At 41.6% G+C, this 27,307-nt stretch overlaps 1 protein-coding gene across 3 annotated transcripts in view; it reads right to left on the reverse strand.

The window, feature by feature from the left end:
* Nucleotides 1-27,307, reverse strand: part of TIAM2 (TIAM Rac1 associated GEF 2) — a 393,945-nt gene that overhangs the window by 206,578 nt on the left and 160,060 nt on the right. For all 3 annotated transcript variants that reach the window (XM_075862681.1, XM_075862682.1, XM_075862683.1), the window contains 3 exons: nt 14,921-15,005; nt 9,668-10,850; nt 8,838-9,273 (listed from right to left, as the gene is read on the reverse strand). In XM_075862681.1, the coding sequence (XP_075718796.1) occupies nt 8,838-9,273; nt 9,668-10,850; nt 14,921-14,928 (1,627 nt within the window). In that variant the 5' untranslated portion in view covers nt 14,929-15,005. The remainder of the gene's footprint in view (nt 1-8,837; nt 9,274-9,667; nt 10,851-14,920; nt 15,006-27,307) is intronic.

Raw genomic sequence — 27,307 nt, forward strand, 5'->3', positions numbered from 1 at the left:
ACATTGATATTTTACCACCCCACCCTTCAAACATTATGAACGGCTTCTGGGTTTTATTATTTAACACTAAAAAATGTGAAAAATTCTATATTAACTGGAAAGCTTACATTGTCCAATAATGTTAGGATTGCGGTTTCTTCTGGGAAAGAGCATTTGTCAGCTCTTCTGTGCAGAACTATGTAACATTAAAGTCAAAGATCAAAATCAATAAGACCTATACTTAAGAAAGTTATTGTCTTATATTAATACAGAATATTTAACCAACATACATGACTGATGTGAGTATATTCCCTGTACACTACTGCACAACAGGTTGGTACTGTATAAATAGTAGGAAATAAATAATAAATATTATAGAAGTGCTCCTAAGGCTGGGTTGACACGGAGTATTTTGCCGAGTTTTTTGACGCGGAAACCGCGTCGCAAAACTCGGCAAAAACGGCCCGAAAATGCCTCGCGGGAAAAAGAAGCGACATGCCCTATCTTCGGGCGCTTCCGCCTCTGACCTCCCATTGACTTCAATGGGAGGCAGAGAAAGCGTATTTCGCGGTGTTTTATGCCCGCGGCGCTCAATGGCCGCGGGCGAAAAACGCAGCGAAAATCGGCGTGCAGGGAGAGGAATATCTGCCTCAAACTTCCAAACGGAATTTTGAGGCAGATATTCCTCCTGCAAAATACTCCGTGTGAACATAGCCTTAGGCTATGTTCACACGGAGTATTTTGGGGGAGGAATATCTGCCTCAAAATTCCGTTTGGAACTTTGAGGCAGATATTCCTCTCCCTGCACGCCGATTTTTGCGGCAATTATCGCGCCGTTTTTCGCCCGCGGCCATTGAGCGCCGTGGGCATAAAACAGCGAGATATACGCTTTCTCCTGCCTCCCATTGAAGTCAATGGGAGGTCGGAGGCGGAAGCGCCCGAAGATAGGGCATGTCGCTTCTTTTTCCCGTGAGGCAGTTTTACTGCTCGCGGGAAAAAGACGTCGACGCCTCCCATTGAAATCAATGGGAGGCGTTCTCGGGCCGTTTCTGCTGAGTTTTGCGACGCGGTTTCCGCGTCAAAAAACTCGGCAAAAGACCCCGTGTGAACATAGCCTTAGGCTGGGTTCGAACAGAGGTTTTTTCAGGAGGAAAATCTGCCTCAAAATTCCATTTTGAAATTTGAGGCAGATTTTCCTCTGCCTGCATGCCGATTTTCGCTGCATTTTTCACCAGCGGCCATTGAGCGCCGCAGGCATAAAACGGCGCGAAATACGCTTTCTCTGCCTCCCATTGATGTCAATGGGAGGCATTTTCGGACAATTTTTGGAGCGTTTTGCATCGCAGTTTCCGCGTAAAAAAACTCGTCAAAAAACAATGTGTGAACTGGCCCTTAGATCTCTCTGTAGCTTATGCAGTAGCTTTGAAAAATTGCCAATCAGTTACACAAAAAAAACCTTAAAGGGAACCGGTCACCAGCATTTCACCTATTGGACTTTACTTATCCCTCACTGGCCGCTGCTATCAAAAGTTCATTACCATTATCCCCTCTCCTAAACTCCTCCTCCAACTGTAAATAACGGTCTGCAAACATTTTTCACCTTTCATCGTAATAATCCGGTGTCCCTTTCTGCGCACACACCAGAAGAGGACATCAATGCACAAGTGCAGGATATTGTGTGCTGGGGGAAGGCGAGGAGCTGTCAATCAAAAGTAAGGAGGCGGGGTAAACTCTGAAAGACTCGAGGAATAAAGATATGACTCTTTTCAAACGAAGATATGACTTATGCTCATTAGCATACGGTGTCAGAACACTAAAAAACTGAATGCTAAAGCTACAGAGCCGACTAAGAAGACAATTATAGGTTATATAGAAATTATTTTTCACCCACTACCACCTGGTATTGCTGGTTTAATAGGTGAAATGCTGGTGACAGGTTCCCTTTAAAGGGGTTTTCATAGAATTAGAAGTGACAGAATATTTCAAGAATAAGCCATCACTTCCTGATAAGAATGGACCCAACCGCCGGACCCCGCACAATCCCCAAAAATTAGGAAATACAGAAAGGGTTAAAGGCTGTGTACACCTTTGAAAAAAATGTTTGAAATAAAAATGTGTATCAGTCGGATTGGTGCAACTTTCTAATTACATTTTATTAAAAATTATTTTTACTTTTTGAGCTACAGCTGCTTTTTATCCTGTAGAGCAGCTGTTTCTTACGCTGAGACCAGCATCCGTCATTAACTTAGATGTGACCTTCAAGGACAAAGTATTTTGTCCTCTAATTGTGCCCACATAGTATTATGCCCCCTAAGTGCCACACACAGTATATTGCCCCCTGTAGTTCTCCTACACAGTATAATGTTCGCTTAGTGGCCCCCACACAGTATAATGTGCTACACAGCCCCCTGGTAGGTAGTGCCACACAGCCCCCTGGTAGGTAGTGCCACACAGCCCTCTGGCAGGTAGTGCCACACAGCCCCCTTGTAGGTAGTGCCACACAGCCCCCTTCCTGTAGACAGTGGCACTGTAGCTTCCAGAAGAAGCGGAATCCGCACTGTGGCAGGGAATTCCGTCCCTAGAGCGCTCCGCTTGATGTCTCTGTCCATATATGGACAGTGACATCAGGGTAAACTACTGAAGCGGAATCCCCGTCCACAGCTCTGCCGACGCTGTGACCGGAGATTCTACTACAGGAGAAGCCTCTGTCGTCTGTGTCCATCTATGGACAGTGACGTCACTGGCTTTATCTGGCGTGGAATCCCCGGTCACAGCGTCGGCAACGCTGTAGACAGGGATTCTGCTTCAGGAGTTGCCCCTGATCTCACTGTCCATATATGGACAGAGACATCAAGCGGCCACACGAGGATTCCGCTCCTTCGGGGAGTTACAGTAGCGCTAGTAGATAGAAGAGCAGGGAGATACCTCCCTACTCTGCTATAGTGGCATCGCTGACGCTGTAGCAGCCGCAGCGGCAGGTAGCGACGCCACCGGCCATGGAGAGGTCCCGATAGGCGGCACGGGTGTACTCATGCCCAGTGTTGCCGCTAGCAGACGCTATGGCTGCTACAGCGGCGTGTAGAAGCGCCCATGCGGAAAGGCGGCTGCTAAATCGCTGGGCCCGGGCACTTATAAAACAAACAGGGGAAGGGAGCCAGCACAGAACCCTTTCCACCTGCTGGAGTTATGCACCCTGTGCAATGGCACAGGTCGCACACCCCAAAGGCCGGCCCTGGCGACATGTAACGTACAGTTATGTCACTGCCACCAAGGGTAAAGCGCATTGTCACGTAACTGTACGTGACAGTAATGGATAAGGCTCAGAAGCGGAGCATGCTCCATCACCAGCGGGTGTCAGCTGTATATCACAGCTGACACTGTGCTGTAACGGCAGGGACAGGGACCCCTAAATGCTGTTGTCAATTGCGACCGCAGCATTTAGTTAGTTTGTACGCAATCGGCACCCTTGTGACGTGATCTTGGGGGTGCCGATGGTAGCTATGGTAACCGGAGGCCTAAAAATGGGCTTGTGGCTGCCAAGTAGGGAAGCCTTATAGGTCCCACCCAGAGACGGGACCTAATAGACTTGCTGTCAGTGTATAACTGAAAGCTCTAATACACTGCACCAGGGGCGTAGCTAGGGGGGGGGGGCAGACGGGGCAACCCGGATAGGGAAGGGGGGCGCCGAAGAGCAGCTGATTGTTGCTGACAGGCGCCCCGTATGTCGGACACCTGCAGCAGCTTAGGAAGAGCCAGGACATTACGGCGTTCTGACTGGGGTCTGTGACGGCCAGGGAGTGGACCAGTCCAGTCACCTGACCTTACGTCAGTGACATGAGGTCAGATGACTCAGGTCAGGGGACAGGTCCACTCCCGTGTTGCAGCCTTCCAGCATCTGCCTCTACTCTGTGCTCTGTGCTCTGCCGAGAAGCAGAGAGGAAGCTCCGCCCACACAGCCCGTCCTGACCTGTCAGCAAGGAGACATGGTGAGTGTCGGTGTGTGTGTAGTGTGTAATGTGTGTCTCTGTGTTTGTATGTGTATATGTTACAGTGTGTGTGTGTGTGTGTGTGTGTGTGTGTGTGTCTCTGTCTGTCTGTGTCTCTGCATGTGTTTGTCTCTTACATCTACTACATTATCTGTACTCAGAGAGTTATCACTGTGTTATCTGTGGTGTTACATAGGACTGAAGATAACACTACTACATTATCTGTACTCAGAGAGATATCACTGTGGTGTTACATAGGACTGCAGGGAACATCTACTACATTATCTGTACTGTGTGCTAAATTAAAATCTCAGCTTTGCTACACAGTACAGATAATGTAGTAGTGTTACCTGCAGTCCTATGTAACACCACAGATAACCCAGTGATAACTCTGATTACAGATAATGTAGTAGCTGTTGCCTGCAGTCCTATGTAACACCACAGATAACACATTGTGCTAAATTACAATCTCAGCTCTGCTACAATGTGTTATCTGTGGTGTTACATAGGACTGCAGGAAACAGCTACTACATTATCTGTACTCAGAGAGTTATCACTGTGTTATCTGTGGTGTTATATAGGACTTCAGGTAACTACATTATCTGTGCTGTGTATATATGTGCCTGTGTGCGTATATATGGGTCTGTTTGTGAATGTGTCTTTGTCACTATCTACTGCGGGCTGTGTGTGGCACTATCTACAAGAGAGGGGCTGTGTGACGCTATCTACAGGGGGCTGTATGTGGCCTCTTTAATTTATTTTCTTTTAATTAACTTTTATGTTAATTACATTATAGAACTATATCGCTTGTAAAATGTAGAAATGCTTTTATACTCAAGTTACATTAAAAAAATTGTGAACAAAAAATTACATCTCATTGATTGGTAGGGAAAGAAAACATGGCGAGGGGGAAGGAGATGTCGGGAAATAAGTTGGGGGGGGCACCAATCTGAATCTTTGCCCCGGGTGCAGGAGAACCTAGCTACGCCTCTGCACTGCACTATATATGTAGTGAAGTATTAGAATAGCGATCAGGGCTTCAGGCCTTCAAGTCCCCTAGTAGGACAAAAAAAAAAGTTAAAAAAAGTTAATAAAAATGTTGTATAAAATTAAAAAACAAAAAAGTTTCTAGTTACATAAAAAAAAAGTAATTTTATGGTGCTAACGTTATAAAACATGAAAAACCGATATGCATTTGGTATTGCCATAAACCGCATAATAAAGTAAATATGCCATTTATAGCGCTTGGTAAACGCCATCAAAATAACGTATAATAAACAGTACCAGAATTTGTTTTTTTGTCACCTTGCTTCCCAAACAATTGAATTAAAAATGATCAAAAAGTTGCATGTACCCCAAAATGGTACCAATGAAAACTACAGATTGTCCCGCAAAAAAAAAAGCCCTCACACAGCTCAGTTAATGGAAAAATACAAAAATTATGGCTCTCAGAAAATTACACAAAATGTGCATACTGTGTTTCAAAAGGGGGATAAGATTAGGCACCATTTATCAGTGCGACACTGGTCACAGATCTGTGGATTATTATTTATTTACCGCATTATTATACCACCTTATTAAACCCAGATGTACTCCGCACAGCTTACATATGCCCCCACATTACAAACTGAAATACCAGCAAAATCCCTAGTACCAAGCAAAATCCGCTCTCCAAAAGCCAAATGGCGTGTCATCCCTTCTTTACCATACAGTGCGCCCAAACATCAGTTTACGACCACATGCATGTCATTACCGTATCAGGGAAAACCAGCTTAACATTTTATGAGATATTTGTCTTCAGTGGCACAAATTGGGCACAACATATTGTGCACTAAAATGGCATATCAGAGGAAAATTCCATTTTTAGCTTTGCGCCAATCTGCCGAGCATTAATTCCTTCTTAATAAATTCCCTGAGGGGTGTAGTTTCCAAAATGGGGTCACTTCTTGGAAGTTTGTTTTAGTATTTGACCACAGAACCCAGCAATTGTCGGCCAATGCTGCATAAATCGCCAAAATGACCTCAAATGCACATGGTCTTTCAATCCTGAATCCTGTCGTATGTCCAGGAAAAAGATTAGGGCAACATGTAGGGTGTATCTAAAGCCGGGGAACACGGCAATAATAATAATTAGAGAGCTGTCTTTTCATAGTGGCAGAAGCTGGGAACCACATATTGGGCACTGAAATTACATATCTGTGGAAATTTTTTTATATTTGCTTTGCATCCATTTCTAATAAAAAATACAAATACCTGTGGTGTCAAAATGCTCTTCTCACTACACCACTTAAAAAATGCCTTGATGGGTGTAGTTTCCAAAATGGCATCACTTCTGGGGGGTTTGTTTCACTATTTGGCCTCGGAGCCCTGCAAATCACCAAAATAGGCCTCTAATGGGCATGGTGCTCTTTCACTTCTGAGCCCTTTCATATGTCCAGGTAAATTATAAATTCCTTGAGGGGTGTAGTTTCCAAAATGGGTTCACTTCTCGGGGGTTTCCACTGTACTCCGGTTACATAGTTACATAGTTAAATAGTTAGTACGGCTGAAAAAGACACATGTCCATCAAGTTCAACCAAGGGACGGGAAAAGGGAAGGGAAAAGTTTCTACACATAGGAGCTAATATTTTTTTTATTTTTTTTTGTTCTAGGAAATTATCTAACCCTTTTTGGTACATCAGGAGCTTTGCAAATGTGGCATGGCACTCGAACAGCAATCCAGATAAATCTGAGCTGCTAAATGGTGCTTCTTCCATTCTGAGCCCTGTTATGTGCCCAAACAGCCATTTACAACCACATATAGGGTATTACCATACTCGGGAGATATTGAGAAACAAATTTTGTGGTGTTTTTTCTCCTATTACCCCTTGTGGAAATGAAAAATTGGGAGCAAAATCTAGATGCTTTTGGAAAAAATTTAATTTTTCATTTTCACTGCCTAATTCAAAGAAAATCTATGAAACACATGTGGGGTCAAAATGTTCACTACACACCTAAATTAATATCCTGAGAAGTGTAGTTTCCAAAATGTAGTCACTTCTTAGGGGTTTCTACTGTACTTGTACCTCAGAGGCTCTGCAAATGCGACATGGCACCTAAAAATCAATCCTGCCAAATAGCACTCCTGCCTTTCCGAGCCTTGCCGTGTGTCCAAACAGCAGTTTATTACCACACATGGGGTATTGCTGTACTCGGGAGTGATTGCTTTACAAATGTTGGGGTTCCTTTTCTCCTTTATCCCTTGTAAAAATTACATCAATTCTACGATTTACTGGAAAAACATGCTGATTTTCATATTCACGGCCTAATTCCAATAAATTCTGCAAAAGACCTGTGGGGTCTAAATGTTTACTATACCCTTAGATAGATTCCTTGAGGGGTGTAGTTTCCCATATGGGGGACACTATTTGGGCATTTTCACTGTTTTGGTCCCTCAGGGGCTTTGCAAATGCGACATTGCACTCAAAAACCATTCCAGCAGAATTTAAAGCTCCAAAAGCCAAATTGTGCTCCTTCATTTTGAGCCCTGCCGTGTGTCCAAACAGCAGTTTATGACCACGTATGGGGTATTGCCGTAATCGGGAGAAATTTCTTTCCAAATGTTGGGGTGCTTTTTTTCTCCTTTATTTCTTATTGAAATGAAAAAACCTGGGCTAAAACTAAATTTTATGAGTGCCTATTTCCAATACATTTAGGAAAAACCTGTGGGGTCAAATTACTCACTATACCCCTAGATAAATTCCAGGGAGGTGTAGTTTACAAAATGGTCTCTTTTTGGGTGTGTTTCCTATGTTTCGGCACCACAAGAACACTTCAAAACTGACATGGTGCCTAAAATACATTCTAATAAATAGGAGGCCCCAAAATCCACCAGGTGCTCCCTAGATTCTGAGGCCTGTGTTTCAGTCCAGTACCATACTAGGGCCACATGTGGGATAATTAAAAAAAACTTCAGAACATGGGCAATAAATATTGAGTTGCATTTCTCTGGTAAAACCTTCTGTGTTACAGAAAAAAATGGATTCAAATTATTTTTGTTTTTTTTTTTAAATTAATTTGTCAATTTTACCTTCACTTTGCGGTAATTCCTGTGAAACACCTCATGGGTTAAGACACTTTCTAAATGCTGTTTTGAATACTTTGAGGGATGCAATTTTTAAAATGGGGTGGCTTATGGGGGGGTTTCTAATATACAAGGCCCTCAAATCCACTTTAGATCTGAACTGGTCCATAAAAAAATAGGTTTTGGAAATTTTCTTGAAAATGTGAGAAATTGCTGCTCAAGTTATAAGCCTAGGCCTAACCTCCTAGAAAAATAAAAGGATGTTCAAAAAACGATGCCAACATAAAGTAGCCATATGGGAAATGTTAACTAGTAACTATTTTGTGTGGTATTACGATCTGTCTTACAATCAGATACATTTAAATATAGAAAAATGCTAATTTTTTTGTTATTCAACAATAAATACTGAATTTATCAACCAAGTTTTTCCACTAACAAAGTACAATATGTCACGAGAAAGCAATCTCAGAATCGCTTGGATAAGTAAAATCATTGCAAAGTTATTACCACATAAAGTGACACGTCAGATTTGAAAAAATGGGCTCTATCCACAAGACCAAAATTAGCTATGTTTTCCAAGGGGTTAAGCACAGCGTGTGGATGGGAGAACCGATGTGCAGGAAACTAGTTATTGTTATTCCCTGCACAGCAGGGGGATAGGAGCGCCACTGTGCAGGTAAAGTGCAAAAGAGACATTGGTATTTTCATTGTCAAGATCAGTTTGAAGCCCAAAATCGAACTCTATAAGCAGTCAAGATGAAGCCAATAGCATATATTCTTTCTATAATTCTATGTCCCATTCCATTTACCTTTAAGTGTCACCCAGTATTGCTTCCATTTCCTACGGTTTACAAGCTCCAGTTTCTTCTCCTTTTGAAGGGTAATAAGGGGTTTGAAGAATAGCCACCCAGCCTTACGCACAACTCCTTGCTCTTTCTCAAATAGTAGGTCAAGTTGTTCCAGTGAACTGAGAGAGTCATTACTTGAGTCTTCTGTACCTGTTGATCTCGCAGTTTCCTCCACATTGGTTCTCTCTAATTCCAGCTCCCTCATAAAATTTTCATAGATGTTCTGCCTTACAGCATCACTGCCAACAACACTGGTATGTTCATTCCTAGGCTGAGCAAGAGGTCCAGAGCCCCCAGACCACAAAATGCTTGAGAGATGTGGAGGAGAGCTTGTTTCTGCAGTAAAGCCATCAATTCCACTGTCAAAGCATTCACTTGCATCCTTACATTTTGGTTCCTGGTGAGAAAACAGATAAATATGTATTAAGGTAACACAAATTACAAATTAGCCAACAGGCCATCAGAAGTGTGAGCACTGACTATGCAAAAATAAGACCTGAGTGTATCATAGAGGAAACAGTAAGATATAGAAGAAAATACAGTATGTACTAATTGGTATATTTGGCACATTGATGTTGCTCTTGCTACTGTTGCTGAATTACACGACCGCTACAAGCCGAGATGTACATGCTTGCTCCTAGGCCAAGTCACATAATTAGCTAATATGGTTTAAAAAAACAAACATATAATATAATATCAGGTCTATATATTAGCTTTAGAAATCTGAGCATCTGTATAATAATTCTTATGGTATTTATGATGCAGCAACTTTGTTAAAATGTTTTACATACCTGCAGCTTTCTTTTCTTCCTTGAAAGACTACCCGTCCAGTCACTGATGCGCCTCATTCGACTTTTTAGTGTGTCTTTTTTAGATGCATCTTCTGTTAAAGGCTTTGATTTTCTGCAGGGTAGGGTGTATGAAGAATAATGAGCAGATCTGTGTTCTACTCTTGATGTAACATCAATATCTGAGGCGAATGAAACTCTATTACTTAGGTTATGATGACCACCTATGTATTCATCTGAAAGTCGACCTGGGGTTAATCCAACTTGCAAATCAGAGTTGTATAGTTCATGGAGTGAAGAAAGAGAAGATCCCTGATTGAAAAGTATACCACTCTCATTTGGGGTAAGTCCTCCATGTACACTAGTATCTAGGGAACTCCTAGTCAGATAGGAACCATCTAAGTCATTAATATCTCTATTGTTTCCCCAGGGGCAATCATACCAAGAAGAGTCAGAACTTAGTGAACTTCCTTTGCTTGATCTCAGTCCTGAGTCACTTGCTGACAGACCATGGTTTGCAGTATACTCCATTCCAGAATTTCTCCGGGGGTCAAGGTGGGTCATATCCTTCATTTCCATTGCAGGAGAGTACCTGAGTAGCTGAACTGGTCCATCAGATTCTTCAGATGGTACACCATTCCCACTGTTGTGGAATTCAACTCTGAGGCAACCATCCAACTTTCCAAGTGTTTTTATCAAGACCTTTGGGCTTTTCCTTTCTTCAGCTTGCATTGCTGCCGACATGCTATCATGAATTCCATAGCAGCTTAAAATATGTCCATTGCATCCCCTGTGGACTACTGGGGTGTCAACACCAACATAATGATACCCATTGTCAGGTAAATATGTGTTATTATTTGCCTGGCAACATTCACCTGCCAGATTAGCTCTTTGCTTGTGATGGGTGCAACTTTTAGAACTTTTTAGCACAACATCACCATGCCTTGATGAATAAGGTGGATTACTCTTACACTGAGAGAGACAGGTTCTTGCTAGGGAGCGGGACTTGTAGCTAGGACAGCTGCTCGTTCGCCCCCAGCCAGGAGAAGGCCAGTCCTTTTCTTCATCTCCATGAATGCTATGAATTTTCAAAGAGCAGCTCTTCTGTTTGGCCTCTGGCAACGAATTCCCGCCCGGACTTCTTGTCCCCTGAAGACTGTACTGACTTTCTGAGTTTCCCATTTCTCTGTAAAATAAAACTCAGTTGTATTTCATTGCAATGATGATGAGGATGATGATGATGAAAAAGGAAACAGCTGTTGTTCTTTATATGTTGACCTATGAGATTTATACATTTGGTCACATGAAAGAAATTTTCGGAAACGTCTATATCAGTTTCTGACAAGTCATGACAATAATTGGTATCACAGTTGAAACAACGCTATAATTGAAAATACTAAGGCCTTATTCACACGAACGTGTTATAGGTCCGTGCTACGGACCTATGTTACTGAATGGGGCCGTTCAGACTGTCAGTGAATTTCACGCAGTGTATGTGCGCTGAAACTGCGTGAAACTCATGACATGTCCTATATTTGCCCGTGTTTCGCGCTGCACGCACCCATTGAAGTCAATGGGTGCATGCAAATCTCGCTCGGCACACGGAAGCACTTCCGGGTGCCACTCGTGATGTGCGCTACCGTAGTAAAAACTATGAATGAAAACAGAAAAGCACCAGAGTGTCATCATGATGCCGGCTGCGCTAAAATCACGCAGCCGCGCACCATATGCTGATGACACACGGACCTTTTGCGCGCGCAAAATGCAGCGGTTTATACGCGCGCAAAACGGACATGTTGTGAATAAGGCCTAAGGCTGCGTTCACACTGTGTTTTTAACATGCATTTTTTTGTTTTGGCAGATAAACCCTCTTGTCTCTCAATGGGAGTTCACCAATCAAAAGAAAAAACATATGTTAGAAAATGCAACAAAAACGTACAGTATGAAACCAGCCTAAGATGGCATTCCCTATATTATAAAGGACCAAACCATAAATTGACTAATTTTATACATAATCTGCTGATGTAACAATCTGTAAAGCCAGTCTAATGATTATCATTAAGAAAAATTTACCAGTATGTTTATTTAGGTAACTTCCCAATAACACTACTGATAATGTGGCGCCAGTTTTAGAGATGCAGATAGTTATTCTAGGTGTATACTCAAAAAGAGAGAAATGACAATACTGGCTATTGTAATACTTAAACTGAGCTTTATAAGCAAGGTGTATTATGGCTCTGTGTGGTAACAGTTTACATAAGACTAAAAACAGGGTTTATTCACATTGTGACCACACCATGCATATACCCTTAGATCCTGTCAGAGGAATGCAAGAAGACCTCTTCAAAAAGGTCACCCTGCTTATCCTACGACTGGATCCAAGATGTTATGTAGCCATTTGATTGAAGATTAGGCAAGGTTTCTATACCAATCACCTCAATATTTCTACATAAAAATATTTTTTCTGATCAAATTACATATATATGTTATGATTTTTAAGCCACAGATATTGTACTTTTTTGATTCATTAATTTTGTTTCTGCTACATAGCTTATAGCTGTCACATAGTCTTAAGTTATCCTATCATGGCAGTAATACTATGGGAAGGATTAGCAGGGCTCCGCTTACAATTGCTGTCGGCAGATGTTTTTAATTGCACAAACCTTTCAGACAAATTAGCTGTCTCTCTATCAATGCACACATTCAGCAAAACATACTTAATCTTGTACTGTTGAAAGGTTTGAAAAGCCACCATAATGAAATAGAGGTGTCTGTGATGTAATAGCTGCTTTATATAGCACTAGAGAACTTTCTACAAGCAGTTCAAAAATAACACTTTAACATTTCATTAAAATAAAAGAAAATAGTTTCTTCTAAAACGTTAAGATTAGAAAACTTACATTTTAAATTGAAATGTAGGTTGACCTTTGGAGAGCCTACAGTAATATAACTTAAATATCAATTAACCTAACTTTTCAGCTGACTTTTCAGAATAAGTGGCATAGTGTACATGAAGAATAACACTATTTTTGGCCATTATAGCCTAACTGCTATCATGTCTTGCAGCACAGCACACATAGAAGAGGAGAATCCTGCTCTCTTATCTCTTTCACTTATATAGAAGCTGCAGCAGCAAGGAGGACATTATACAGCACTAAGCAGTGTAAGCATAGTGATACACTGAGACTCTTAACAGCAGTCTGTGTCTTCTCTCGCTACTCCTACCCCCTCCCTTTTCCTTAGACTTCTATAGGCACCAGCATCTGTGTCACTCTTATTCTTCATCCTCCCCCTGCTCCCTCTCCCCTCTCCAGAGACTTCTATTGGCAGCTAGAGAACAAAGCAAAAAAACGCACAGTGCCACATATTGCAGATCACCAAAAGTAATGGAATAAAACAGAGGAAAGTCAATTGAGCTCACATCTTGGCACTATGCTAGCACAGGAACAACGCTGTTGTAGACTTATAATGAAATAGGTATCATTAGACCACTGCAGCCAGGTCCCATCCGGCAACTGGAGGTGATTACCGCTGTAAAGTATTTGCGGGAAGAAAAAATTGGTGGACCATAAACGGCACGGCAGGTAATAAGGGTAGAAGCAGCTCCAGTAATTTGAAATACAAAAATAAATAATTAATTGCAAAAACAATAAATTATTTCTTTTTGCATTTCAAAACACTGGAGCTGCTTCTACCTTTATTACAAGCAGCGTAGTTTATGGTCCACCAATTTTTTCTTCCTTCAAATAATTCTATTGGCATTAACTCTCTATCTGCTCCCCTCCCCTCTACATAGACTTTTATGGGCAGCATGTCTGTCTCCCCCCCCTGCGCCCGTCTCCTGCTCCCCTCTACATAGACTTCTATGGACAGCGCGTCTGTGCCTCTCTCTCTCTCTGCTCCCTCCTCCTGCTCCCCCACCCCTCTCTATATAGTTTTATGGGCAGCTTGTCTGTGCGTGTGTCTCTCTCTGCTCCCTCCTCCTGATCCCCCTCCCCTCTCCATAGACTTCTATGGGCTGCAGCCTCTGTGCATGTATCTCTCTCTCTCTCTCTCTGCTCCTGTTCCCCCTTCCTTCACTATAGACTTCTATGAACAGTGTTTGCATGGGGTGGACAGCAAATTACAGGAAGAGAGACACCTAGTGTAAGTAACTTCACACAGAATTTGCATGGATAAAACAATAGAAATTTTACAGTAAGTAAATTACAAAGCTAATATATATCAGATATACTTTTAGATTAGCATAAGTTGTTTGAAATGTTCGTGTCCATTTAACCAATATAATTATTTTCATAGGAATCACTTCTTTACAAGCTGGGCATGTCAATTAATCTGTGTCCTCACTTTTTTTCCATCCATGATCTGCTGCTCTGTTCTATCCAGTAAAAAAATAAATCTACCAGAATCAGTTACAAATTAGATCATAATGGGTCATCTTTCTATAAAGAAGTCATGTCACCAGTGAGTACAGCAGGGATGTAGCTACAGGGAGTGCAGATGTATCAATTGCTACTGGGCCCTGGAGTCTAAGGTGGCCCAAAAGGCCCTTCTACCACAAAAGAAGACACCAGTATTATAACAGGTGGGGAGCCATGTTACAGATTTTGCATAAGGGCCAAGGTGCTTCAAATTAAGCCTCTAGTGAACAGAATTCATTCACTGAACTTAACACAAATGAGAGACTGAAGTCTGCTGACAAATTCACATGGCAACAGCACAGAATTTTACATTTCTCAGAGCCTTATAACTGAATAATTGAAAAGATCTCTCTTGTAAAGGAAGTGATCTGTACAATTCCTGGATTTCTCGTCTTCTGCCAAGTTTCTAAAAATTATATTTAGTCCTCGGTGTTTGACAATATTGATTGTCAGTCATCAAGCATTCCCAGATTCCTGAAGGTATACTATTCTTATTTATGTAATGATACCCACCTGTAGATCAATGCCTAGCTAGATTTGACACTCAAGGGTTCTAATGACATCCCTTTCGGAAGCTGCAACATCAGTTTTATCCTGTTGTGCCATTTAAAACTGGAATAATGGTTTGTCATGAGCCACTGTTTAACTATTAGTCCATGTGCACACGTGGTGGATTTGTCACCGACTTTATGTTCATTTTACAATATGTGTTTCCCAACTACCACTAAAAAACATATTTTCATTTTTAAAGGGTTTTTACCATAATTCGAAAAACAGTCTACTGTGATGGTGGTGGCAGGTAAAGCAAATATTTCGTAGAAATTACATTACCTACCGTTTCATCTGAAGCTATATTGAAGTATAATTCACAGCTGAAAAGGGTCCCATCATGAATTCTTTTACCAATTGTGTGAAATATCCTAAAAAAAAAAGTTAATAATGATCAGAAGCCACATAGAGGTTCCATTTACTGCATTGATGTATAGTCTGACAGGAATATAGTCCGTACACAGTACAAAATCCTTCGTTTTATTTGGTTTTAAGCGACACAACACCTTTCAAGTGCAACTCAACTCTTTGGCCCTGTTCACACTGAATTTTTTGGCACTGACTTTGACACGGAAACCGCCTCGGAATCAGTGCAAACAAAGTCTGAAATCTCCCCCATTGACTTCAATCGGAGGAAGAGGCATTATTTTCCCGGGCGGCGTTCAGCCGCTCGCAGGAAGAAAAGGCGGCGTGTCCTTTCTTGCCGTGGTTCCGCCTCGGACCTCCCATCGAAATCAAGGGGAGGCAGAAAAAACCCATGTCGTGCGTTTCCGATCGTTTTTTGCTGCGTTTTTCGCCTGCAGTCCTTGCATTAGCTTCAAAACCAAAAACGCAGCAAAAAAGCTCAGGCAGGTCAAAATCTGCCTCAAAATTCCAGAAGCAAAAAACAGGGCCTTTCTCTTCATCTGGGACTTTTAGTAGATAGAATAGGCCAAGGAGTGGACCGAAGAGGCAGCTGCCTTGGAAAACAACTTCAGAGAGGTACTTAACCCCTTAGTGACCACCAATACGCCTATTCACAGCGGTCACTAAGGGGCCTTAGGCTAGGCCGTCGCCTTTTCACGGCAGCCCAGTCTATCTGATGACAGCCGGACTCCTGCTCCAACGACACCGATCAAAGTTTACCGCGGCATTTAACTTATTTACAAAGGGAGGGAGCTCCATCTGTCATCCAAATGCAATTGCGGGCCTTTGATGGGGTGCCATGGCAGCCGTGGGCCTGGTAAAAGCCCCCTGGTCTGCCCTGGACATATGACTAATAGATTGTCTGTCAGATTTAGACTGACAGGCATTAATGCTCTTGTATTGTAAGCATTATAGCAGGGATTTAAAGATCGCATAGTAAAGTCCCCTAGTGGGACTAAAAAAATAAGTAATGTGAAATAAAAATTATTATAAAAATTACAGTAAAAAAAATATAAAACCATTTTTTTTTCATATAAAGTGGTTTTATTTAGTAAAAGTGTAAAAAAATAAATAAAAGTACACATATATGGTATAGCCGCGACCATAATGACTCAAACAATAAAGTTAATACGTAATTTAAACTGCAAGGTGAACACCGTAAACAAAAAGAATGCAAAAAACAATGGTGAAATAGCCATTTCTTTCCATTGCCCCCCAAAAAAGTCATAATAAAAGTTAATCAATAAGTCTCATGTACCCCAAAATAGTGCCAAACCGACGTCTCGTCCTGCAAAAAACAAGCCCTCATATCACTAGATTGACAGGAAAATAAAAAAAATTGGAAAGCAACGATGCAAAAACAAATAATTTTAGTTCAAGAGTGTTTTTATTGTACAATAGTCGTAAAACATAAAAAAACCTATACATATGTGGTATCGTCGTAATCGTACCGACCCATAGAATAAAGGTAACGTTATTCATGCCGCAAAGTGAACGGCGTCAATTTAAAACACATAGAACAATGGCGGAATTTCGTGTTTTTTTTCTATTCCCCCCAAAAAAAGTTAATGAAGGTTAATCAAAAAATACATACCCCAAAACGGTGCCATTAAAAAGTGAAACTCATCCCACAAATAACAAGTCCTCATACAGCTAAGTCGACGGAAAAATAAAAAAAGTTACAGCTCTTTGAATGCGACTATAGAAAAACTAAAATTTGGTCATTAGGGTCTAAACTAGGCTTGTCACTAAGGGGTTAATACAATATGCCAGCGTTCCTTTAGAACATCAACAATGGCAAACCGCTTCCCCAAGAATCGGGTGCAGGAACCTTTTAGTTCTCGGGTTCATCGGGATCTACCATCTAAACAAGAGCCGTATACGCAAAACAGTTCAAGATTTTTAAATCACGAATATTTCGCTTCATTTTATATTTCAGATGCATTAGAAAACAAAAATTGGTTGCAAAGCTGGGCATAGCCTAAGTACTGTAAGACACACACCATGTTTATAAACCTTTTCTGTTTGAACATTTAGCAGTACTTTTTGTCTGCACTGTTCCTCTATTTTTGTGGCAATGCAGCCAGAATACTGGAAATATCGTCATTGTGTATTCCTATTGATGAACCTTTATGTCTCATAAAAGTTAAGAAGACATTTGAAATAATCCATTTAATAAGCGTATATTTGACTAATTCATTTTTTATCTAGACTCCTAGCACCAAGAATTATAGGAAGGACATGTAATCTAATTTAGAAACTTTCAGTGCTACCCAGGTCATAAAGGAAACACATATCCTGTTTAGAAGAAAGCAAGGAAATCGGCAGTAATACAAATCTCACAATATTCTGTACTAGTACAGAAAACCCATTACACGGGTTTGCTAGCAAAAGGTATGCAGTGGTCTGTTAATATATATAAATGCTCCCCATAACTGCCCCCAACACAGTATAATGCCCCCCCATATCAGCTCCTTCCACAGTATAATGCCCCTCATAGCTGCCCCCACAGTATAATGCCCCCCATAGCTGCCCCCACAGTATAATGCCCCCATAGCTGCCCCACAGTATAATGCCCCCCATAGCTGCCCCCACACAGTATAATGCCCCCACAGCTTCCCCCACACAGTACAATGCCCCCCACAGCTTCCCCCACAGTATAATGCCCCCCATAGCTTCCCCCACACAGCATAGCTGCCCCCACAGTATAATTCCCCCCTCATTCCCATACACAGTATAATGCCTCCCCTCCATCCCATACACAGTATAATGCCCCCCCTCCCATCCCATACACAGTATAATGCCCCCCCTCCCTCCCATACACAGTATAATGCCCCCCCTCCCTCCCATACACAGTATAATGCCCCCCTCCCTCCCATACACAGTATAATGCCCCCCCTCCCTCCCATACACAGTATAATGCCCCCTCCCTCCAATACACAGTATAATGGCCACATATGTACGGACCAAATAGAAAAATAGTAACACAAATACTTACCTATCCCCGTTCCCACGACGGCTGGAGGATTTTTTGCCTCCTCTGCACTGTGCTAAGTGTGCTGTGAGCGGCTTGGCGAAGGCAGGCGCGATGTAGTGACGTCATCGCGCCTGTCTGCACCGAGTCACTCAAATCGCACAGACCGGAGGAGGAGAAGGATCCTCCACCCAGCAGGGGAACGGGGATAGGTAAGTATGTATGTTATTATTTTTCTATTAGGTCCATACATATGGGGGCATTATACTGTGTATGGAAGGGAGATGGGGGCATTATACTGTGTATGGGAGGGGGGGCATTATACTGTGTATGGGAGGGGGGCATTATACTGTGTATGGGAGGGAGAGGCATTATAGCTACGCCACTAATCACTCACATCTCCTTCCTCAGGCTCTATTCACACGACAGCCCTCTGTAGGTAATGCCACACAGCCCCGCTGTAGGTAATGCCACACAGCCCCCCTTAGGTAATGCCACACAGCCCCCCGTAGGTAATGACAAACAGCCCCCCGTAGGTAGTTCTACACAGCACCCCCCATAGATGGCACCCCCCCCTACCTTTCTGTAGTGCCACCGTTCCAGGAGAAGTCCCTGACTTCAATGTCCAATGTCTGACTTCTCCTGGAGCGGAAACACCGGCCACAGCACCTGGGATTCCGCTTCAGAAGTCCCTGACGTCACTGTGTTCATATATGGACAGTGAAGTCAGGGACTTCTCCTGGAGTGTAAATACCAGCCGCAGCGCCGGGGATTCCATTTTAGAAGTCCATGATGTCACTGTGTCCATATATGGACAGTGAAGTCAGGGACTTCTCCTGTAGCAGAAACACCGGCCACAGCGTCAGGGATTCTGCGTCAGAATTCCCGGACTTCACTGTGTCCATATATGGACTTCTCCGGGAGCGGAATCCCCAATCCCTGGCCACAGCGTTGCCGAAGCGGTGGCCGGGGATTGGGGATTCCGCTTTTACAGGGAGCAAAAAAATACCCTCCTCCTCACATGCACTTCTCACTGTGGGGAGAATGAGGAGAGAGTGAGAGAGACGGAAGACATGGCCATCACTGGGAACACATTCCAGTGATGGCCGTGTATTACCCGGCCCCATAGACTTCTATGGGAGCCGGGGGCTGGGAGAACGGCCGAAAATAGGGCATGTCCCATTTTTTGACGGCCGGGTTTCCAGGGCCGTCAAAGTATCAGTCATGTGAATAGTCCCATTTGGGCTCTATTGTTCCTACTGTGGCCGTGTTACAGACGTTTTTTTCACACGGCCGGGAAATCCTGTCATGTGAATAGGGCCTCGGTCTTCTGGCTGTGGGCGGAGCTAACTGGTGGCTGGGCTGTGGGCGGAGCTCTATGTGAGCTTCAGACAGCACATCCTTCTCGGTTATATAATAGATTTCACTTTACAAACAAACTACTGTACAGCATTATTATAGACCGTAGACGCTTCATACCATGCAGTGGATTTCCTATAAATAAACCAGACATATATAATATAGGAATACTTTTATAGATCTGCTATTCTTATTACATATTAAAGCTAAAATAATGACAATAATTGTGGTTATTACATTACATACAGTAACTCTATTAAATATATAAGTAGGGGTTGTCTACTTGTTTCATAATTGTGTTCCCTTATCCTATGCTGGAACTTCATGCTGGCACTTGCATATGTTGGCTCTGTATACTTTTGTTTAACTTTTTTTTTTTTGCGAATACAGTTATTCAATTTTATTTATTTATTTTTCCCTTTTTTATTCAAAAGCGTAAACAAATAATACAATTAACATAATACCATTGACAGTGGTGTATATATATGGAAAAAGGACGTTTACAGAGATATTTAAAGCGTGGTGACACCTGGAATATATTATAGTAGCTAGCATATATACAGAACTGACAGGCAAAACTCTTTATCAGACATGTGTAAGTATTTAAACTGGCAGAGTTCCGCAAAGGACCTAAATGTCATTGCAGTTAAATCCCATATGTGATACCTAATGCAGCTCTTTGTCCTTTGCATTTTACCTTCCATTCTCCCTTTCTCCTGCCCCTCTTCCTCTTTATTTTTGCCTTCCCCCATCCCCCCCCCCCCCCCCCAATTCCCCGTGAGCTCTGTATTTTTTTAATATTGTGTTAGGGCAGAATAAGGAGTCAACGTTTTTTTATGGCGGTGTGCACGGCTATGATACTGCACAGAGGCATTTTAACGCAGACACTATATTTTTCATTACACAGCATTATCTATATGATGCCATATAATGCTTTGTATTCCCCTAAAGTATCACAAACAGAATTTTCGGACTAAAATGTAGACGCAAGTGTAAATGAGGTCTGTCCTCCCGTCTGGTTCCTGAAATTAGTTAATGAAGGATGGACTCTGAGGTGTATGTGTATATATATATATATATATATATATATATATATATTGTATATATATATATAAATCCAAAGAGGACGTGTGAGAATGATTTGTACAAAAGTGGCTAACCCCTGTGCGGTCATGTCTTCAGCATATGTAAAAAATATCCTGGGTTACAACACCTAATGGTAGTCAAACAGTGACAAAGGAGTTGTCATCTAGCTTTCCACAGAAGCTTAAACCTTTCAGGACCAAGGGCCATTGATGCCTCGATGACCAGGTGAAATGTAAAGTGTTGGCATACATTCTTTTACACAGTCAGAACTTTTGAACTACTTTGAATAACAACCATACTATTTTTATTTTTTAGCTAACTAACCTATTATTCCTGCCTGCCTATTCTAAGGGGCACAGGGAATACAAAGTACTCAGTATACTTTCTATATACTTTGTAAATGTATGTAAATATATATATATATATATATATATATATATATACACTACCGTTCAAAAGTTTAGGGTCACTTAGAAATTTCCTTATTTTTGAAAGAAAAGCACAGTTTTTTTCAATGAAGATAACATTAAATTAATCAGAAATACACTCTATACATTGTTAATGTGCTAAATGACTATTCTAGCTGCAAACGTCTGGTTTTTAATGCAATATCTACATAGGTGTATAGAGGCCCATTTCCAGCAACCATCACTCCAGTGTTTTAATGGTACATTGTGTTGGCTAACTGTGTTAGAAGGCTAATGGATGATTAGAAAACACTTGAAAACCCTTGTGCAATTATGTTAGCACCGCTGTAAACAGTTTTGCTGTTTGGAGGAGCTATAAAACTGACCTTCCTTTGAGCTTGTTGAGAATCTGGAGCATTACATTTGTGGGTTCGATTAAACTCTCAAAATGGCTAGAAAAAGAGAGATTTCATGTGAAACTCGACAGTCTATTCTTGTTCTTAGAAATTAAGGCTATTCCATGCGAGAAATTGCCAAGAAACTAAAGATTTCCTGCAACGGTGTGTACTACTCCCTTCAGAGGACAGCACACACAGGCTCTAACCAGAGTAGAAAGAGAAGTGGGAAGCCCCGCTGCACAACTGAGCAACAAGACAAGTACATTAGAGTCTTTAGTTTGAGAAATAGACGCCTCACCGGTCCTCAACTGGCAGCTTCATTAAATAGTACCCGCAAAACGCCAGTGTCAACGTCTACAGTGAAGAGGCGACTCCGGGATGCTGGTCTTCAGGACAGAGTGGCAAAGAAAAAGCCATATCTGAGACTGGCTAATAAAAGGAAAAGATTAATATGGGCAAAAGCACACACACATTGGACAGAGGAAGATTGGAAAAAAGTGTTATGGACAGACGAATCGAAGTTTGAGGTATTTGGATCACACAGAAGAACATTTGTGAGACGCAGAACAACTGAAAAGATGCTGGAAGAGTGCCTGACGCCATCTGTCAAGCATGGTGGAGGTAATGTGATGGTCTGGGGTTGCTTTGCTGCTGGTAAAGTGGGAGATTTGTACAAGGTAAAAGGGATTTTGAATAAGGAAGGCTATCACTCCATTTTGTAACGCCATGCCATAACATGTGGACAGCGCTTGATTGGAGCCAATTTCATCCTACAACAGGACAATGACCCAAAACACACCTCCAAATTATGCAAGAACTATTTAGGGAAGAAGCAGGCAGCTGGTATTCTATCTGTAATGGAGTGGCCAGCGCAGTCACCAGATCTCAACCCCATAGAGCTGTTGTGGGAGCAGCTTGACCGTATGGTACGCAAGAAGTGCCCATCAAGCCAATCCAACTTGTGGGAGGGGCTTCTGGAAGCATGGGGTGAAATTTCTCCCGATTACCTCAGCAAATTAACAGCTAGAATGCCAAAGGTCTGCAATGCTGTAATTGCTGCAAATGGAGCATTCTTTGACGAAAGCAAAGTTTGAAGGAGAAAATTATTATTTGAAATAAAAATCATTATTTCTAACCTTGTCAATGTCTTGACTATATTTTCTAGTCATTTTGTAACTCATTTGATAAATATAAGTGTGAGTTTTCATGGAAAACACAAAATTGTCTGGATGACCCCAAACATTTGAACGGTAGTGTATATACACAAACACAATTTGTCTGCAATGTTTGTTGTGTAACAGCTTTTCTTCACTCTTCTTCTGCCATTCTCTCAATCAGTCTCCTTCTCTCTGAAACACTATGACAAAGTGAGAGGATAACGCAAAAAGTTTGTTTTGCCAACAAACCTTTCAGATTTCACCATGATTCGTTAATCATGGTGATCACATGCTCGGAAGCCGAACCAATTGCTTCGGCTATCAGTGAGCAGGTTGCTCACTGATTCAAAGACAGAAAGCTACATTGTACTATTAAAATCCTCCAATATTCAAATCAAGTCCGATTCCAAGCGATGACAAAAACTTTCCTTTTTCTGTGTGTTTTTAATCCAATTTGTGTATGGAACATCCTTCAAAAAGCTAGCTGCATACATTTTCCAAAAATAGGTACAAATAGAATTCTTCCTGCCGGTAAACAACCTCTAGGACTGAAATAGCACACTTATACTGTGAAATTAAGAACATTCAACCAATTAATCCTAAATCGAAGCAGACCAAGTTTGTTTTCCTTATTTGGTTGGAATATTAATCTCAATTGCTTGGTATGATACTAATCACGATTTCTTATTAAAAAGGGCAATTTATATTAAAACATGTTATATTTATTGCGGAAATTCTTATTTTGCATTAGAAAACAGAATGTACTCTTCTGATAACAACCAATGTTGAGCTCCATATTCTCACCTAAGGCTAAGACAAAAATAGCTAGCAAGAAAAGGTGACATCCATCAACGCTGAATTATTAAGTGGGAGCACAAAACATGTGTAAAAGAATGGGTTTGGATGGTATATACTGTATATCCCTATACATGGTAACATACTATTTTATATGGTGCTATGTAATACAGCAGAGCTAAAATAATAGCCAGATAGTATAAGAATATACTAAGGGTCTCAATAGCTGGATAAATCAAAAAGCAGGGTGATGGAAAGTGACAGAGACGCTCTAAGATCTAAGCATGCCTTGGCAGAGATCTACGGACAGTAAACTGTGCTCATCTATCTCCCTGACAGCAAAGGTTCTGGGGATGCTATGTATACTGTATAAATATTAAGCACTAGATACCTGTAAATATACATAAAGAGCTGCTTCACTGGTACTAAATGTCTAAGGGTATGTTCACACTGCTTATTTTCGGCCATTTTTCGGGCCATAAACGGCCGAAAAATCGGAAGCAGAACGCCTCCAAATATCTGCCCATTGATTTCAATGGGAAAAACGGCATTCTGTTTTGACGGGGCGTTTTTTTTACGTGGCCGTTTTGAAAAACGGCCGTGAAAAAGAAGTGCATGTCACTTCTTAAGACGTTTTTGGAGCAGTTTTTCATTGACTCTATAGAGGAACAACTCCAAAAACGGTCGTAAACGCGACTTGCTTCAAAAACCGGCTTTTCAGACGTTTTTTAGTAAGAGTGTGAACATAGCCTCAGTCTTACTGGCTTCAAGTATACCAGACCAGTGATTGGTTTGAGAAGAAGCATAGCAATAGTTGCTACCCAGGTGAATGGGTGTACATGCAACACATGGTCTGATGAGCCAACCAGAGCGAGAGCTACTCCTTGCAGAGGCTCCTAGTTCTGGCTGTTGTGGGTTTGAACCAACCTCTATTACGCCCATATGCCCTGAGGCTGGGTTCACACGACCTATTTTCAGACGTAAACGAGGCGTATTATGCCTCGTTTTACTTCTGGAAATAGGGCTCCAATACGTCGGCAAACATCTGCCCATTTATTTGAATGGGTTTGCCAACGTACTGTGCAGACGACCTGTAATTTACGCGTCGTCATTTACGCGTCGTCGTTTGACAGCTGTCAAACGACGACGCGTAAATGGACTGCCTCGGCAAAGAAGTGCAGGGCACTTCTTTGCCACGTAATTTGAGCTGTTCTTCATTGAACTCAATGAAGCACAGCTCAAGATTTACGAGCGTCTCAGACGGCTCGCAAAATGCGAGGAGGAGCATTTACGTGTGAAACGAGGCAGCTGTTAACAGACTGTCTTTTCACACGTAAATGCCTCTCATCGTGTGAACATACCCTAAAGGGGTTTTGACACGGTTTTTCCTAGTGTACATTTTTTTTTAAGGGTGTTCTCGGGTTTCTAAAAACACACATTTTCAAATATCCTATTCAAGGATTTAAAAATATCAGGATGCTTATCTATTAGACAGAGATAAGAACAGCTATAAAGAGTGCATTTTGCTGTGGCGTGCCAAGCACGTCCTTGTATTAGATGGATGCCTTATTTAGGCATCATTTACACAAGCGTAATATACGCGCGTGCGACGCGCGTGCTTTTCACACGTGTCGTACGCACCTATATTACTCTATGGGGCAGTGCGCTGCGTAAAACTCACGACATGTTCTATATTTCAGCGTTTTTCGCGCATCACGCACCCATTGGAGTCAATGGAAACCACGCAGGTCGCACGGAAGCACTTCCGTGCGAACTGCGTGGTTCGCGCAACAGCTGTCAAACTCTGAATGTAAACAGAAAAGCACTACGTGCTTTTCTGTTTACAAACATCCAAACGGAGTGTCAAAATGATGGCGGCTGCAAGAAAATCTCGCAGCCGCGCATCATACACTGATGACACACGCAGCTGTAAAGTGCCTTTTGCGCACGCAAAACGCCCCATTTTTTGCGTGCGCAAAACGCACACACTCGTGTAAATCAGGCCTTACAGTGATGCATCTGCATAGGAAATGAACAATTGCTGCCATGTCCCCCCACTGATTATAGCTGTTTGTTGTGGTGGGATACCCAGTGATCAGCTTATCATTGGGGGCAGAGTAGGCTTAAGGTGAATTTAAGCCCAATTTATATTGGGCCCCCTGTCTACTCCACCCTTAACTTGACAAGTGAAGAGCTTGTTTGCCTAGATTGCTATGGGTCCCCCAAACCCAGTGAGCCCTGGCATCAGCCCAGGTTTGTCTCGTGCGAATACCAGGCCTGGTTGGCAGATGTTTCTTACTAAAAGTTATTGGCTAAAGTGAACAAACTTTTTTTTATTAGTATTATTATTATGATCAGTTTTTGACTTCAGCTTTGTTTTCAGCTTTTTTTTTTTTTTTTTTTTTAAAACAAAAAAAATATATATTGCATTGCTCATTTCACAATTGTGCCTCATACTCCAGCACCCAGTGTGGATCATGTCTCCCACTAGTAAAGATAATGTCAAGCTGCTATGCTTTATTATGTTATGTAGGCATTGATAATACAAAATCATTATCGAGCTCAGATATGCCAACTTACAGTTGCAACTTACAATATATCTAAAAAACGTAAATATTTAAAAGCAACCCCCAAAAGAGTCTTCTGATATCACTTTAAAATGTGCTTGACATCTGCCTTCTGGTGGTTGTTAAAACCTGGGTGGTTATGTGCCAGATGGGGAATGGCAGGAAGCTGGTACGGGTGAATGAATAAGTGATAGGCAAGGAAATAACACTTCAGCATATATTTAGTGGAAGCGTGCTGCTCCATTACACACCTTCTGTTTAAGGAACACACCTTGAAGAAGCTTTGGATCATTCGCATGAAATGCATGATGGGCCTTTAAGTGTCTGGCTGACACATGTTTATACTCAGGTTTAATTATTACAGTTAGATTGATGTGTATTCATTTTCTTTCCCCTTCACAACCAAGATATTTTTACCCCTTATTGACCTGACACTATGCTTTACATTTTTATTTTATAGGCTATCCAAGAGACGTTAGGGTCTTCTATAGATTACTAATAAACATTGGTTATATTTTTTTTAAATACAAAAAGCGAAGTGGATTGTAACAGTATATTAAAATAGAAGTTTGTTTCTGTGGCATACTAATTGTCAAATTATTAATACTCCTTGTTCATAAAACAAAAGTTTTACGGTATATTGTATAAGACAGAGATGAGTCACATAAACAGTGGCTGAAGCTACAGTTCTAAACCCAGATTGGTACTTCAGCATCCACTCATGAATAATGCTAAAAGTATGCATTACAGGCAATCAGAAATATAGAAAAACCCGGAAGGGAGGAAAATAAATCTAACTCCTGTCCAAATTTATATAGAGGGTTGGTTCTTAGGATAAATGCTACATGTAAATGTGTCTGAAAAAGTACAGAATTTTTATGCTGTTGTAGACATAGAAGTACATGCTTATATGATTGCACGTGTGTAAATACCATAGAGGTAGCCCTGGAAGCTATAGGGAAAAGGGTGTGAAGGCAACAAGTGCCAGGCGTTTCTGTTCCAGGGCAAAACAAGAGCATATAGAACACATAGCGAAATTAAGACTAGCTAGACGTTATCATTAATAATAAAACATATTTGCAGGCTTTATACACCTAGGTTACATTCACACGGCCATTTTCCATCAGTGTGTCTCCAAATTATCATCTATTTTCAGTCCGTCTGTCCGTTCTAAATTGCCGTTTGCCATCCGTTTTTCATGGCCGTAAAAAAACTGATGGTTTTATTGTCCAAGCCACCTGAAAACAGCACAATGCCCATGTAGATAGTGCCCCAATGTCCCTGTAGATAGTGTGACAGTGCCCACTGTAGTTAGTGCCACATTGTCCACATATAAAGTGACATAGTGCCCACATATAGTGCCACAGTGCCAATGTAGATAGCACCACACCCCCTGTAGATAGCACCCCCACTGTAGATAGCACCAACCCCCTGCTGTAGATAGCACCAACCCCCACTGTAGATAGCACCCACCGTAGATAACTCTCCATATTGTAGAAAGCACCCCCCCTTAAATGACACCACC

The sequence above is a fragment of the Rhinoderma darwinii genome, chromosome 4 (assembly GCF_050947455.1).
Source record: "Rhinoderma darwinii isolate aRhiDar2 chromosome 4, aRhiDar2.hap1, whole genome shotgun sequence".
Lineage (NCBI taxonomy): Eukaryota > Metazoa > Chordata > Amphibia > Anura > Rhinodermatidae > Rhinoderma > Rhinoderma darwinii.